The following is a 15,313-nucleotide window of genomic DNA, read 5'->3' as shown; positions in this document are numbered from 1 at the left end:
TAAAAAACAGACATAATACAGATAAACACATGATAAAGCTTGGCTTATTGAATATTAGATCCCTTTCTACAAAAGCACTTTTTGTAAATGATATGATTGCTGATCATAAACTAGATGTGCTCTGTTTGACAGAAACCTGGATAAAACCAGATGAATACATTACTTTAAACGAGTCCACCCCCCAAGAATAAACATGAGCTGCGTCCAAAAGATAAAGCAGGAGGTGTTGCCAGAATTTATAGCAATATTTTCAGTATTTCTCAGAGGTCGGGTTTAAAGTATAATTCCTTCGAAGTAACGATGCTTCATATAACGTTATCCAAAGAAATACGTGTTAATGATAAATCCCCTGAAATGTTTGTATTGGCTACTGTATACAGGCCACCAGGGCACCATACAGACTTTATTAAAGAATTTGATGATTTTCTATCTGAGGAGGTGCTGGCTGCAGATAAAGTCTTAATTGCTGGTGATTTTAATATCCATGTTGATAATGAAAGAGATTCGTTGGGATCAGCATTTATAGACATTCTGAACTCTATTAGTGTTAAACAACATGTTTCAGGACCTACTCATTGTCTAAATCATACTCTAGATTTAATACCGTCACATGGAATTGATGTTAATGGTGTTGAAATATTGCAGCAGAGCGATGATATCTCAGATCATTATCTAGTTTCATGTATGTTCCATTTAGCTAAAGCTGTAAAGCCAACTCCTTGTTACAAATATAGTAGAACCATCACTTCTACCACAAAAGACTACTTTATAAATAATCTTCCTGATTTATCTCAATTCCTCAGCATATCCAACAGCTCAGAACAACTTGATGATGTAACAGAAACTATTGACTCTCACTTTTCTAGCACTTTAGATGCGGTTGCTCCTTTACGCTTAAGGAGGATTAAGGAAAAGAGTCCAACACCGTGGTATAATGAGCACACTCGGGCCCTAAAGAGAGCAGCCAGAAAATGGAGCGCAGCTGGAGAAAAACAAAACTAGAGGTATTTCATATTGCTTGGCAGGAAAGTACCCTATCCTACAGAAAAGCATTCAAAACTGCTAGATCTGCTTATTTAACGTCTCTTTTAGAAGAAAACAAACACAACCCCAAGTATTTATTTAATAGAGTTGCTAAATTAACTAAAAATATAACATCAGCAGGTGCAGACATTACCCAGCAGCACAGTAGTAATGACTTTATGAACTACTTTACTTCCAAGATCGAAACTATTAGAGATACAATTGTAACAATGCAGCTGTCAGCCACAGTATCGCATCAGATAGTGCACTATAGATCCCCTGAGGAACAATTCCACTCATTCTCTACTATAGGAGAGGAAGAATTGTTAACTTGTTAAATCATCTAAACCAACGACCTGTATTTTAGACCCTGTTCCATCTAAGCTCCTAAAAGAGCTGCTTCCAGAAGTAATAGATCCTCTTCTGAATATTATTAATTCATCACTGTCATTAGGATATGTCCCAAAAACCTTCAAACTGGCTGTTATTAAGCCTCTCATTAAAAACCACAACTTGTCCCCAAAGAATTAATTAACTTCAGACCGATCTCGAATCTCCCTTTTCTGTCAAAGATATTAGAAAAGGTAGTATCATCACAACTATATTCCTTCTTAGAGAAAAATGATATCTGTGAGGATTTCCAGTCAGGTTTTAGACAATATCATAGTACTGAGACTGCTCTCATTAGAGTTACAAATGACCTGCTTCTATCATCTGATCGTGGTTGTATCTCTCTATTAGTGCTACTGGATCTTAGCGCCACGTTTAACACTATTGACACTATTTATTGGGTGGTTGTTCTGCACGTTTAATAAACAAACTACAGCTGGTTCAAAATGCAGCAGCTAGAGTTCTTACTAGAACCAGGAAGTATGACCACATTAGCCCGGTTCTGTCAGCACTGCACTGGCTCCCTATTAAACATCGTATAGATTTTAAGATCTTGCTAATTACCTATAAAGCCCTGAATGGTTTGGCACCTCAGTATTTGAGTGAGCTCTTATCACATTATAGTCCTTCACATCCGCTGCGTTCTCAAAACTCTGGCTGTTTGATAATACCTAGAATATCAAAATCAACTGCAGACGGGAGATAGTTTTCCTATTTAGCGCCCAAACTCTGGAACAATCTACCTAACACTGTTCGGGAAGCAGACACACTCTGTCAGTTTAAATCTAGATTAAAGACACATCTCTTTAACCTGGTTTACACATAATACACTATCGCATTTCTATAATTGAAATCCGTTAAAGGATTGTTAGGCTGCATTAATTAGGTCAACCTGAACCGGGAACACTCCCCAAAACACCTGATGTACTTGTTACATTGTTAGAAGAATGGCATCTACGCTAATATTAGTCTGTTTCTTTCTTATTCCGAGGTCACCGTAGCCACCCAGATCCAGACTGTATCCAGATCAGATGGTGGATCAGCACCTAGAGATGACCTCTACAGCAGGACACCTAGATGAGCCCCAGAGACTGATCCCCAGTGAAGACCCTGTCTCCAAGACGGCCATCGGGACAAGACCACAGGAACCAGATGAGTCCTTTGCACAATCTGACTCTGCTTTAGTCTAGATTTAAACTGCTGATTTACTCTGGCCAGAGGAGAATGACACTATTTCCCCGTCTAAATACTGTAAAGCTGCTATAAAACCACCCAGCTCTATATCAAGCCGATGTAAAGCTGCTTTGACACAATTTGCATTATTAAAAGTGCTATACAAATAATATTGACTATTGACTATATAACCGGTCACTTCGCCATAGGATTTCAGATCAATGCTCCTTCAGCGACGACAATCTTCCTTTTGCTGACCTCAGGACTTGAAGCCGTTCGCCACTGACGTGCCTCGCTGCGGATACAAGCTGATTCAGTGATCTGCGCCGCTCTGCTGTTCTCGCTCCGCGCTTCGAGCCCGAGCCACTTTCAGCGCCCGCGCAGCTCTCAGCTCGTCCCCAGTGGCTTTCTGGTGAGTTCTAAAAGCAAATTTCTAAAGAGAAAATTGTTGCAAATGTTGCACTGTGAGTGTGGCTCGCGCAGGGATTCCTGCATGATGCAGAAGGGCAGTGAGCGCGTCGCCTGTATGAGCTTCTTCAATGAAGGCAGCTCCGCTCTCCTGTTTCTCCTCTCTCAGCAAAGCTTGGAGAATGAAACAGTAGAGCCACGGAGCTGAGTAACCGGGTTTGAAGGATCCCATGCCAGATCAAGAGCTTGTGTGCTCACTCTTCCCGCAGCACTCTGATCTATCGTTGACAGCTTTGCATTTGTGTGTGCGTCGCTGAAGCTACACTCACACAGACAGACTGCTGTCGCTGAAAGCCGTCCCTGATTCACTCGCGTATTCTCTATAAGGCAGCCCCGCCTTCCCCACTTTCATGTTTCTCTTCTCCCAGTCACCTCGGAGAAAGGAATGGTGAACTTGCAAGGCTGAGCGATCAGGCTTGAGTGATTGCACGCTGTCTTATCCCGCATGCTCACTTTGATCTGCCAGCGTGTGTTAACACATGAGGATTAGCGGCCCTCATTACATTGAGTGGCTCAATCCTTCTATGCGGATCTTACAATGCTGCTGTGGCGGCCCCACACTCACGTTTCTCTTCTCCCAGTCACCTTGGAGAAAGGAATGGTGAACTTGCAAGGCTGAGCTATGAAAGCATCAGTCTGTCCTTGCTGCGCTTACGGCTCCCTTTCTTCAATGAAGGTGACCCCGCCTCCCTTGCTCTCACGTTTCTCCTCTCCCAGTTACCTCGGAGAATTAAGAAACAGTGGACTCACGGGTTTGAGCGTTCAAGCCTGAGTGAATTTACAGCGGCACAGCCCCCGCGTTTCACTCTCCATGCAGCTCTTTGATCTGTCAGCGCGAGAGCCTGTGTCTCGCCCTGCTTCTCTCGCGGCTTGCCGCCTTCTATGAGCGGATCTCAGAGAATGCGTGCAGCCTTTTTGATCTGCCAGTGTTTTTACACATAAGGATCATCAGTACCCCTCTTCTGAGCAGTTTGATCTTTTTAGGCAGATTGATAGAAAAGGCTGTCATTTGGCTCATTTTGGCTCAGTTGGAGGACGAGCTACTATCTCACAATCCTTTCTCCTCAGCCACTTAGAATGCCTGGGAGCTCTCTGTCCCCCAGCCAACGAACTTCGTTCCTGGGAGCAGTTTTCAACTCATTAAAACTGTGAAGCATCTAATTTGGATGACAACACTGACAAACCATTTGACCTCAATAATGTATTTCAGAGCGAAAAGTATGTAACTAGAAATAACATTATTTTATCAGTGAGAATTTGATTAGATTGTTCATAACTGGAGTGATTTATAGCGTGTTCAAGTCCTCCTGGAACATGCGTATTTACGAGTTAGTAAGTCGTAATTATGACATCAGGTGCGTTCAAGTCACTTTGGTCGATGTACAATTCTATATAAAACTCAGATTTTTAAAAATCTCTACTTCTGTAACATGATAAAAAAAACATGTTAAGTGTGTTTTAAGTTTTTATTCAATTTATGAAGTTTTGTAAATTCAAATATTAAAATAGTAATATAATTTTCTGTCGTAATTGTACAATACAATGTTATTATATACATGCAACTTTAAATGACAAGATATATGAAATTGTAATAATTTTACCAGATTTACCATCAATACAGATACTACATCCATCGCATAGATATTCTCTCACTAATGCTCTTAACTCGAGGCTTAAGAACGTTTTGAGTTTACAATATGGTGGCGTTCATAAAAACGATCTGACATGATTTGAATGCACCATTATTATATGTGTCCCTGGAGCACAAAAGCAGTCATGAGTAGCACAGGTATATTTGTAGCAATAGCCAACAATACATTGTATGGGTCAAAATTATACATTTCTCTTTTATGACAAAGATATTTTGTAAATTTCCAACTGTAAATATATTGAAACTTCATTTTTGATTAGTAATATGCATTGCTAAGAACTTCATTTGAACAACTTTAAAGGTGATTTTCTCAATATTTAGATTTTTTTACACCCTCAGATTCCAGATTTTCAAATAGTTGTATCTCAGCCAAATATTGTCCTATCATAACAAACCATACATTAATGGAAAGATTATTTATTCAGATTTCAGATGATGTAGAAATCTTATTTTCGAAAAATTGACACTTAAGACTCAAGGTTTTGTGGTCCAGGGTACCAAATACAATATTTGGTAAAAATTGACCCTTATGACTGTTTTTGTGGTCACATGCGTATAAAAGATTATGAAAGAAAACAGAATAATGTCATTGATGAATCAACACAAATTAAGACAGTAAGACATCAGACTCTGCGTACGGGTGTCTTCCGAAGCAGCTCCCGCTTTGCTTTGGGTTTTATAGGCGCTTCCATCTGCGGCATGACTTTGGCCATGGTGTTATGGATCCACGAGATGTATTTGGAGACCTGTGTGTAGATGCCGTACTTGCCCTTTCGGGCGCACCCTTCACCCCAGCTCACCACGCCCGTCACAAACCACGTGCTTTTGTAGCGCGTCACATGCGGCCCGCCGCTATCGCCCTGACACGCATCCTTCTCCTCCTGATCGTATCCGGCGCAGAACATGCGGGTGGAGATCTTAAACTTGCTGGACTCGATGCACTTAGCGCGGTCAACGTACGGCACGGTCAGCTTCTGCAGGACGGTAGACTGGAGGCCGCCCTCGCGCACACGGCCGAAGCCGCTCACCAGCCCGTCATCCTGGCTCATCAACACACGCTCGGCGAAGTCGCGCTCCGGAAGGCAGGCAGGGATGATGAATCTGCTGAATCTGATGGGCTTCCTGAGCTTGATGAGGGCGATGTCGTTGTGGTACGTCTCAGCCATGTAGTTCTTGTGAATCAGAATCTCGTCTACATCGTGCGTGACCTCATGACCCTCGTTGACCAGCGTGTCAAACTCACCTGACAGGAAGACACAAACAGGAGTGAGATCTCTTTAACATCTCTATTGTTTCTCCCAGATGGACACTTTCACCGAACACGCTTGTGATGTTTCTCCTGAGAGTAATCTCACGTGTTGGTTAATAAAATGGGATTAAATAAATTATATTTGTCTTATTTAACATATTTAATTATTGCAGGTTTGTATAATATTCTGAGTTTGTATTTGACTGTTTTATTGATTTTGAGGAACACTGAATGTGTTTTAGTGCAGGTGAGATAAGTAAATACATGTAGATATTTAGTCTAGAACTACAGTAAGATCATGTAGATATTTAGTCTAGAACTACAGTAAGATCATGTTGATATTTAGTCTAGAACTACAGTAAGATCATGTTGATATTTAGTCTAGAACTACAGTAAGATCATGTAGATATTTAGTCTAGAACTACAGTAAGATCATGTAGATATTTAGTCTAGAACTACAGTAAGATCATGTTGATATTTAGTCTAGAACTACAGTAAGATCATGTAGATATTTAGTCTAGAACTACAGTAAGATCATGTAGATATTTAGTCTAGAACTACAGTAAGATCATGTTGATATTTAGTCTAGATCTACAGTAAGATCATGTTGATATTTAGTCTAGATAGTCTAGAACTACAGTAAGATCATGTAGATATTTAGTCTAGAACTACAGTAAGATCATGTAGATATTTAGTCTAGAACTACAGTAAGATCATGATGATATTTAGTCTAGATCTACAGTAAGATCATGTAGATATTTAGTCTAGAACTACAGTAAGATCATGTTGATATTTAGTCTAGAACTACAGTAAGATCATGTAGATATTTAGTCTAGAACTACAGTAAGATCGTGATGATATTTAGTCTAGATCTACAGTAAGATCGTGATGATATTTAGTCTAGATCTACAGTAAGATCATGATGATATTTAGTCTAGATCTACAGTAAGATCATGATGATATTTAGTCTAGAACTACAGTAAGATCATGTTGATATTTAGTCTAGAACTACAGTAAGATCATGTTGATATTTAGTCTAGATAGTCTAGAACTACAGTAAGATCATGTAGATATTTAGTCTAGAACTACAGTAAGATCATGATGATATTTAGTCTAGAACTACAGTAAGATCATGTAGATATTTAGTCTAGAACTACAGTAAGATCATGTTGATATTTAGTCTAGATCTACAGTAAGATCATGTTGATATTTAGTCTAGATAGTCTAGAACTACAGTAAGATCATGTAGATATTTAGTCTAGAACTACAGTAAGATCATGATGATATTTAGTCTAGAACTACAGTAAGATCATGTTGATATTTAGTCTAGAACTACAGTAAGATCATGTTGATATTTAGTCTAGAACTACAGTAAGATCATGTAGATATTTAGTCTAGAACTACAGTAAGATCATGTTGATATTTAGTCTAGATCTACAGTAAGATCATGTTGATATTTAGTCTAGAACTACAGTAAGATCATGTAGATATTTAGTCTAGAACTACAGTAAGATCATGTTGATATTTAGTCTAGATCTACAGTAAGATCATGTTGATATTTAGTCTAGAACTACAGTAAGATCATGTTGATATTTAGTCTAGAACTACAGTAAGATCATGTAGATATTTAGTCTAGAACTACAGTAAGATCATGTAGATATTTAGTCTAGAACTACAATAAGATCATGCAGATATTTAGTCTAGAACTACAGTAAGATCATGTTGATATTTAGTCTAGATCTACAGTAAGATCATGTTGATATTTAGTCTAGATCTACAGTAAGATCATGTAGATATTTAGTCTAGAACTACAGTAAGATCATGTAGATATTTAGTCTAGAACTACAATAAGATCATGGAGATATTTAGTCTAGAACTACAGTAAGATCATGTTGATATTTAGTCTAGATCTACAGTAAGATCATGTTGATATTTAGCCTAGAACTACAGTAAGATCATGATGATATTTAGTCTAGAACTACAGTAAGATCATGTAGATATTTAGTCTAGAACTACAGTAAGATCATGTAGATATTTAGTCTAGAACTACAGTAAGATCATGTAGATATTTAGTCTAGAACTACAGTAAGATCATGTTGATATTTAGCCTAGAACTACAGTAAGATCATGATGATATTTAGTCTAGAACTACAGTAAGATCATGTAGATATTTAGTCTAGAACTACAGTAAGATCATGTAGATATTTAGTCTAGAACTACAGTAAGATCATGTTGATATTTAGTCTAGAACTACAGTAAGATCATGTTGATATTTAGTCTAGAACTACAGTAAGATCATGTAGATATTTAGTCTAGAACTACAGTAAGATCATGATGATATTTAGTCTAGAACTACAGTAAGATCATGTTCACACACAACGCTCTCTCCTGATTTCTCTCAACACCAGAGCTGTCACTCAATACATCAGAAACACAGGAACTGGAGATACTTATTTGAAAAAGTAACTCAGACATTTCTTTCTAAATTAAAAAGTAATGCATTACTTTACTAGTTACTTGAAAAAAGTAATACATTTAGTAATAAAAAGTAAAATTTTCAACAAACCACCATTATTGTGATCAGTGTTTGCTTTAGTTGGCCTCTTGACTCTTTGTACTTTAATGTTAGGTTTTCATTGTCTCTTGTAACAATGTGCTAAAACGCATTTGTTGAGGCAATGGAAACTAAGATCCACTGGGATCAGTTGATGGTGACTGTAATCAGGTTATTGAAATAATTGTTCACAAGTGTGTTGTGTTTTTTATGTGTGAATAATTGTGATACTACAGTGTGAGATTAAGCAGTTGTACGGCTTTCACACTTCTATGAATTAACAGAAAATACCAAAAAATTGCAGAATCAGTTAGACATCAAGAATAAGTGTATGAAATTCAATCAACAAAAGAAAATTTTATGCTGAAATGCATGCTGGGTATCAACAAAGTACAAAACACAACCATGACTCCCAGCATGCATTGCAGCTGATCTGTTTATCTGAATTAGTTTGATGATTGTCACCATTGTTTATGAGTGCTGATGTCTAAATCTGTCTGTATATTTTGCCACAGTATCTTTGCATTTGTGAAACAGAACATTTACATCAGTAATGAAAGATCAACTTCAACGATTTTTATTATCATTTCTCAACTTTATTACAACTTAACAAAAAGTAATCTACTCCAATTTAACTTTAAAACATCTCTTTCTTTATTAATGCATGAGCGTTTATATGGAAACACCTATTGTAAGCACTGAAAGAGAATTCACTTGATGAAAAGCAAGAGTCACGAGTCCAAATAAAGCACTGATCACAATAATGGAGGTTTGTAATTTTGAGATTTCATCATGACCGTATGAACAACACAAACCGCGTGGAAGCTGATCTTTTCTATTCAGATTTGTGCCACTTCCATAAGTGGTCCTAATCTGATATTGTTTTGCAATGCGACCGCAGTCTGAGCGGTCATGGCGGAATTGATGATCAACATTAACAGAAATTATTATGTGTTGCGATTAAACTTATAGCAAAATTTGGTAGTTTTATATGTTGGTTCAGGATTGGCATCGTCTCAGATCCCAGTCTTGTTTCAAAATGTGCTCAGATTTGCAATAAATCAAAATTCAGAGATCTCCATATGAAACTACATTTCTCATCCAATGATCTGAGCTGCTTTATTTCTTTTTGTCTGTTTGATAAATGAAAAAAAAGTGTTATTTTAGTATCAGAGAAATACTATTATAGTTTTTATTAATATTTTAATATTCATTTGTTTGTATTTGATCGTTTTTTTGTGCTTTTGCCATTTTTATCATTATTAATATTATTATCTTTAGTTTTTATTAATGTTTTTTTTTGTTTTTTTAATTCTAGCCTGCTCCTTTTTGTACAATCAATGTTAAACTGAATGAAATGTTGCCATGGCAGCTAGCTGAAATAATATAAGTTCAAGGTTTTTTTTGTCAAAGTTTATTTTATTTCAAGTAAAAAAATACTAGTTTTAGTCAACTATAATAACCCTTATGAGAACACTATAAAATATACTGATATGAAAGAGCAATATCTGAGCAATAACATGTTATAAACAATGGTGGATCATGGAGATTTACTGTTGTTTATTTGATGCATATCAATCAGCTTTTTTGTGGATCAAATTTTTTAAAATGTGCATGAAAATATTTCACAAATGAAAATTTTAAATAAAGGGTCACGACAGCATTTCCTGATGCTCAAATAAAAAGTCGTACCTACAACCACCCGGGTGGAGAGCGACTGATTCATGCAGTGAGCGGCCGACAGGACGAAGTACTCGTTTAGGATGGTGCCGCCGCAGAAGCCCATGTTGTCTTCGTTGATGAGAAGAGCCTGAGAGAAGATCCAACATCAACACGCTCAAACGGACTTATTTCATGTCTCCAATGTAAAGTTTCATGCTGAAGAAGAGCTTAAACGGGCAGTTCACCCAAAAATGAAAATTCTGTCATTAATTACTCGCCTTAATGTTGTTCCAAACCCATTACATTTACATTTATTCATTTAGCTGACGCTTTTATCCAAAGCGACTTACAATTGCTATATATGTCAGAGGTCGCACGCCTCTGGAGCAACTAGGGGTTAAGTGTCTTGCTCAGGGACACATTGGTGTCTCACAGTGGATTCGAACCCGGATCTCTCACACCAAAGGCATGTGTCTTATCCACTGCGCCATCACCACCCATAAGACCTTCGCTCATCTTCAGAACAAAAATTAAGATATTTTTGATGAATTCCGAGAGCTCTCTGAACCTCCATAGACAGCAATGTAATTACCACAATCAAGGCTCAGAAACGTAGCAAGGACATAATTAAAATAGTCCATGTGACATCAGGGGTTCAACCGTAATTTTACGAAGCTACGAGAATACTTTTTGTACTCAAAGAAAACAAAATTTCACCATTTTGGAGAGTATCACTTACGTAAACAACATATGTTGTTCTGTGTCAGCTGCCCCACATGGATACGTTTTCTACGTTGTTTACGCTTTGATCTGAACGTAAACAGCGTATCCGTGTACATACATTGCATACGTTGTTTACACATATGATACTCTCCAAAATGGTGCTATAGGGTGACAGCATCCTTGATCGTATGAGGATCCTTGCTGTCTATGTAGGATCAGAGAGCTCTCGGAATTCATCAAAAATATCTTAATTTATGTTCCGAAGATGAACGAAGGTCTTACAGGTTTGGAACGACAAGAGGGTGAGTAATTAATGACAGATTTTTTTGGGTGAAATGTCTCTTTTGGGTCTACCTGCCATGGACAGTCTCCAGGAGGACACTCCGCTCCGTTCACGATTCTCTGGTCTCCCCCGGAGGACTCAGGGTGAACGGGTTCCTCCTCCACCTGATGCTCAATCTCCTGCTCGAAGAGGCCAAACATGCTGTTCGTCTCATTGCCAGGAGGGTTTGTGGCGTCTACGACAGGCTCAGCGGTGGTCTCCTCTTCATTCTCGGTGTTGTTGATGTGTATGTGGTTTAAGATGCTTCTGGTCTTCTGCGGAAGGACCACGCCACATTTGAAAGGATCTGAAACCAAAAGGAGTTTAAACTGAGGACGGATAAACATCTCGCTTGAAGTCAAAACATCATTTACCTTGAGACAGACACGACTTCCCGTTATTGGCCAGCTCGTAGCCTTTAGCGCATGAACAGGCGACGTTATTCTTCTCCACCTTGCAGAAATGATCGCAGCCTCCATTTTCGCCCTCACAGAGCGCAGGAATAACTGCAGCGAGACACACAGGAGAGAAACTCAGCGCTGCTGATCGACTGACGGTCTGTTGTGTTATTACTGAACATCATGCGGCTCTTTACCGATCTCACAGTTGTAGCCATTAAAGCCTTGCTGACAGAAACACGTGTACGGCCCGATCGCATCTTTACACTCGCCGCCGTTAAGACACGGGTGGGACAAACACGCGTCTCCATCTGAACAAACACCAAACACACAAGCACTCGTATCAAGACTTACTTCACCACTAAAGCCAAGCTGAACCCAAGGATCATTGCAGACTCACCAAAATACTTGTGCCAGAACTCATCCTGAGGGAAAACACAACACACATCCATCAGATGAAATTAACACTTTTGAACTGCATTTATTTTGATGTTTGTTCTCATTGGAATAGACCTTAGACCCCATGCTTTCTTTCACATGTGCTTATTATAGCATAAAATCTCATTTTCATTAAATGGTTCAAACAGAACTAAGTTTCTCATACAGCCTGAACATGTTTCATTGTATCTATATTAGCTACGTCAAGTTCAATAGTTCAACTCTGTTATGGAGAAATTCACACTGATAATAGTTGCAAGCTGTTGGCTGTGACATTTCAGCACAAAACATGTTTCGAAAAAGAATTGGTTATCATTGATTATTAATATTTGTAAGACACTCTGAAACTTGGTATTACTCAAATTGTAAGGGGATGCGTTATAAACAGTGAATACTGAGGTAATCGTGTCGATCACTAGCTATGTTTCCATCCAAAGTTATGAATTTAACTTGTGCACAAAATTAGAATACTGAATTTTGAATAAAACACCATTTCCATCCCACATGTTCACAATGGAAACTGGCCCAAAATATCAATAACAAACATTTTAATTGGTGCAACAGGGGAACCTGTGGCTCTTTTTTCCACATTATAATAAATGACTTGTGCCAGATGAAACGCAGTAACAAACTCTGTTGTGTTATCTTGCGTTAGTCGCCTGATGTTTGGAAGCACAATCGTGCGAGACAGTTACGCAGGTGTTTGTACCAAATCATTTCGATGAAGGACTTTGGCTCAGGCATTTCAGAATTATTAAAACAATATTTAAGATGGTGTGTGATGAGATCGGCGCGATGGTTTGTTCAGTTATCCAGTAACATGATCTGTTGAGGCAAATTCACATGACTTTTTTGATGCACATTGAGGAATTAATTCACTGTTTCCATTGTAGTTATCGTGCATTTTTTCTTAATAGATACAGGAATGATCAAACTCATTTGAGCACATAATTATTTTTTATGCACAACTTTAATGTGTATCTTGGCATTTACATCCAGCATGCAAAATCACAAACATTGCACAAGAGTAGGTGGAGTGAACATGGCTAATGTCTGCGGTCCTTATGACTCTGGTATTTTGGGCCTGAGGTGGTACACATGATTTCCTGAACGTTTCCAATGAAATCTTTAAACATAAACAAACAAACAAACCACCGACCGTCTTTTTAACATCCTCGAAGATTTCTCTGGCCTCCTCATAACTGCAACGCTCCTCAACGCACTCACGCTCCATGTTTCCCTTCTTTAGCTCCTCGAACATGGTGTTGGCACGCCGGCGCCGGCTCAAGACCTGACTGGCATCTTGACTGTGGAGGAAGACTGGAGAAACACATGCCATCATCATCATCATCATCAAAGCCTCCCTCCTGATAGCAGCAGAAGAGCCGAGTGTTGAGAAATAAACCAAACCTGATCATTAGCACGCTCAAACTCACTCTGACATTGATTAGGCCTTAAACAACAAACCTTTAGGTCAGATAAAGAGAAATACGAGTCATTCTGAAGCTGTAGTCTGTTCGGTCGAGACGAAGCACTCACCTTCTGAGCTCACACAGTGTATTAGAAACAAGCAGAGAAAATTCCAGAAGACCCAAGACATTGTGGTTTATCAGCGTCCAGCTCTTTCACATTAGAGGATCGTCAGAAAACAGACAGAAGGTCAATGAACTGAGCGCTGGGAGGAAGGGAGAGAGAGACAGGAACAGGGGGAGGAGTGAAAATCACCAGCGTTTACACTCAAGACACGTGGGATATTTCAGTTCAGAGCTCATGGAACTCTCCGATGAGTTCATTTGATGTTCTCTACACAAACACAGAGATTCGAGAGCAGCAGCCAAGCCGAAGATGATCAGGGAGTAGCTCAGCTCTGTTTCTCACACACAACATGAATATAGTACAGAAGACTCAAATGAGTGCTCATGTATGTAAGGGATTCATGAAGAGTCTAATACTAATGCCATTACATTTATCAATTGAGCAGATGCCTTTATCCAAAGAGACTTACATGGAGGAATACCACAAGCGAATGCTCTTTAAGGGCTGGTAATAATGCAATGGTGATAAATGGTGAACATCTGTTTAGTCAATAGTTTGATCACAACGTTCGGTCCTCTTTGAGGTCACAGAGATGAAGATGGGCTGTTAAAGAGGTCATAACATAGATTTTTTTTTATTATTATTTTAATATGTTCCTTGAGGTTTACTTATGATTTCAATAAAGTTTTTAGCACAAAAAACAAATAAATATGTGGAAAAATGATTCTTTTCAACCCTCATTCTGACCCTCTGTCTAAAACGACCTGTTTTAAGGGGCGGGTCCTTTAAGGCTTGTTATGATTGGCTTATGTCACTGGATAGGAAACAGTATCAACGACAGACGACAGACTCTTATCTGTAACTGTATCCAGTGTAGACAAGATAGCGCAGTGATTGTGATTTATATTTGCTTTTGACGCGATGCAACACTCGCATTCAGCATGATCAAGTGTTAAAGTGGGCGGGGCCTATGCTGAGAAGAAGACTATTCGTTGATGTCTTGCTCTGGAGGCGTGTTTATGCAAATATTTTTGCCCAGCCGTTTTTGGAGCTTGATTAAATGATTTGTTTAATGAGGAGGACATTTTAAGCTATGAAACAAATTTGATTTTTTGTGTCATGACCTCTTTAACTCTCTTTTATTGGAATATCTAAACTTTATATATTGATCCTGGAACACAAAAGCAGTCATCAGTAGCACAGGTATATTTGTAGAAATAGCCAACAATACATTGTATGGATCAAGATTATACATTTCTCTTTTATGACAAAAATCATTAGGATATTAAGATCATGTTCCATGAAGATATTTAGTAAATTTCCTACCATAAATATATCAAAACTTAATTTCTGATTAGTAATATGCATTGCTAAGAACTTCATTTGAACAACTTTAAAGGAGATTTTCTCAATATTTAGATTTTTTTGCTCCCTCAGATTCCAGATTTTCAGATAGTTGTATCTCAGACAAATATTGTCCGATCATAACAAACCATACATCAATGGAAAGATTATTTATTCAGCTTTCAGATGTTATATAAATCAAATTTTCGAAAAAATTGACCCTTATGTCTGGTTTTGTGCTCCAAGGTCACTTATCTGTGTTTTATCAGACTAATATAATTTACACAAAACGTACAGAATGTCTAACATCTGACCCTACACAGGGTCATGTCTGGTGTATGATTAGCAACATCTGCACAAGAAAATCAATGCTGTTTCAGTT

General features: G+C 38.2%; 1 protein-coding gene across 1 annotated transcript; it reads right to left on the bottom strand.

Moving 5' to 3' along the window:
* Positions 1–4,509: 4,509 nt before the first annotated feature.
* f10 (coagulation factor X) lies at positions 4,510–13,728 on the bottom strand. The gene is made up of 8 exons (XM_079420654.1): positions 13,591–13,728; positions 13,211–13,371; positions 12,014–12,038; positions 11,811–11,924; positions 11,590–11,721; positions 11,248–11,522; positions 10,201–10,318; positions 4,510–5,948 (listed from the first exon to the last, which is right to left on the bottom strand). The coding sequence occupies exons 1-8, from the start codon at positions 13,649–13,651 to the stop codon at positions 5,329–5,331; spliced, it is 1,506 nt and encodes a 501-aa protein (XP_079276780.1). The 5' UTR covers positions 13,652–13,728; the 3' UTR covers positions 4,510–5,328.
* Positions 13,729–15,313: the final 1,585 nt, after the last annotated feature.

This window comes from Barbus barbus (genome assembly GCF_936440315.1).
Source record: "Barbus barbus genome assembly, chromosome: 7".
NCBI classification, from domain to species: Eukaryota; Metazoa; Chordata; class Actinopteri; order Cypriniformes; family Cyprinidae; genus Barbus; species Barbus barbus.
This window is presented reverse-complemented; position numbering and strand designations above follow the sequence as displayed.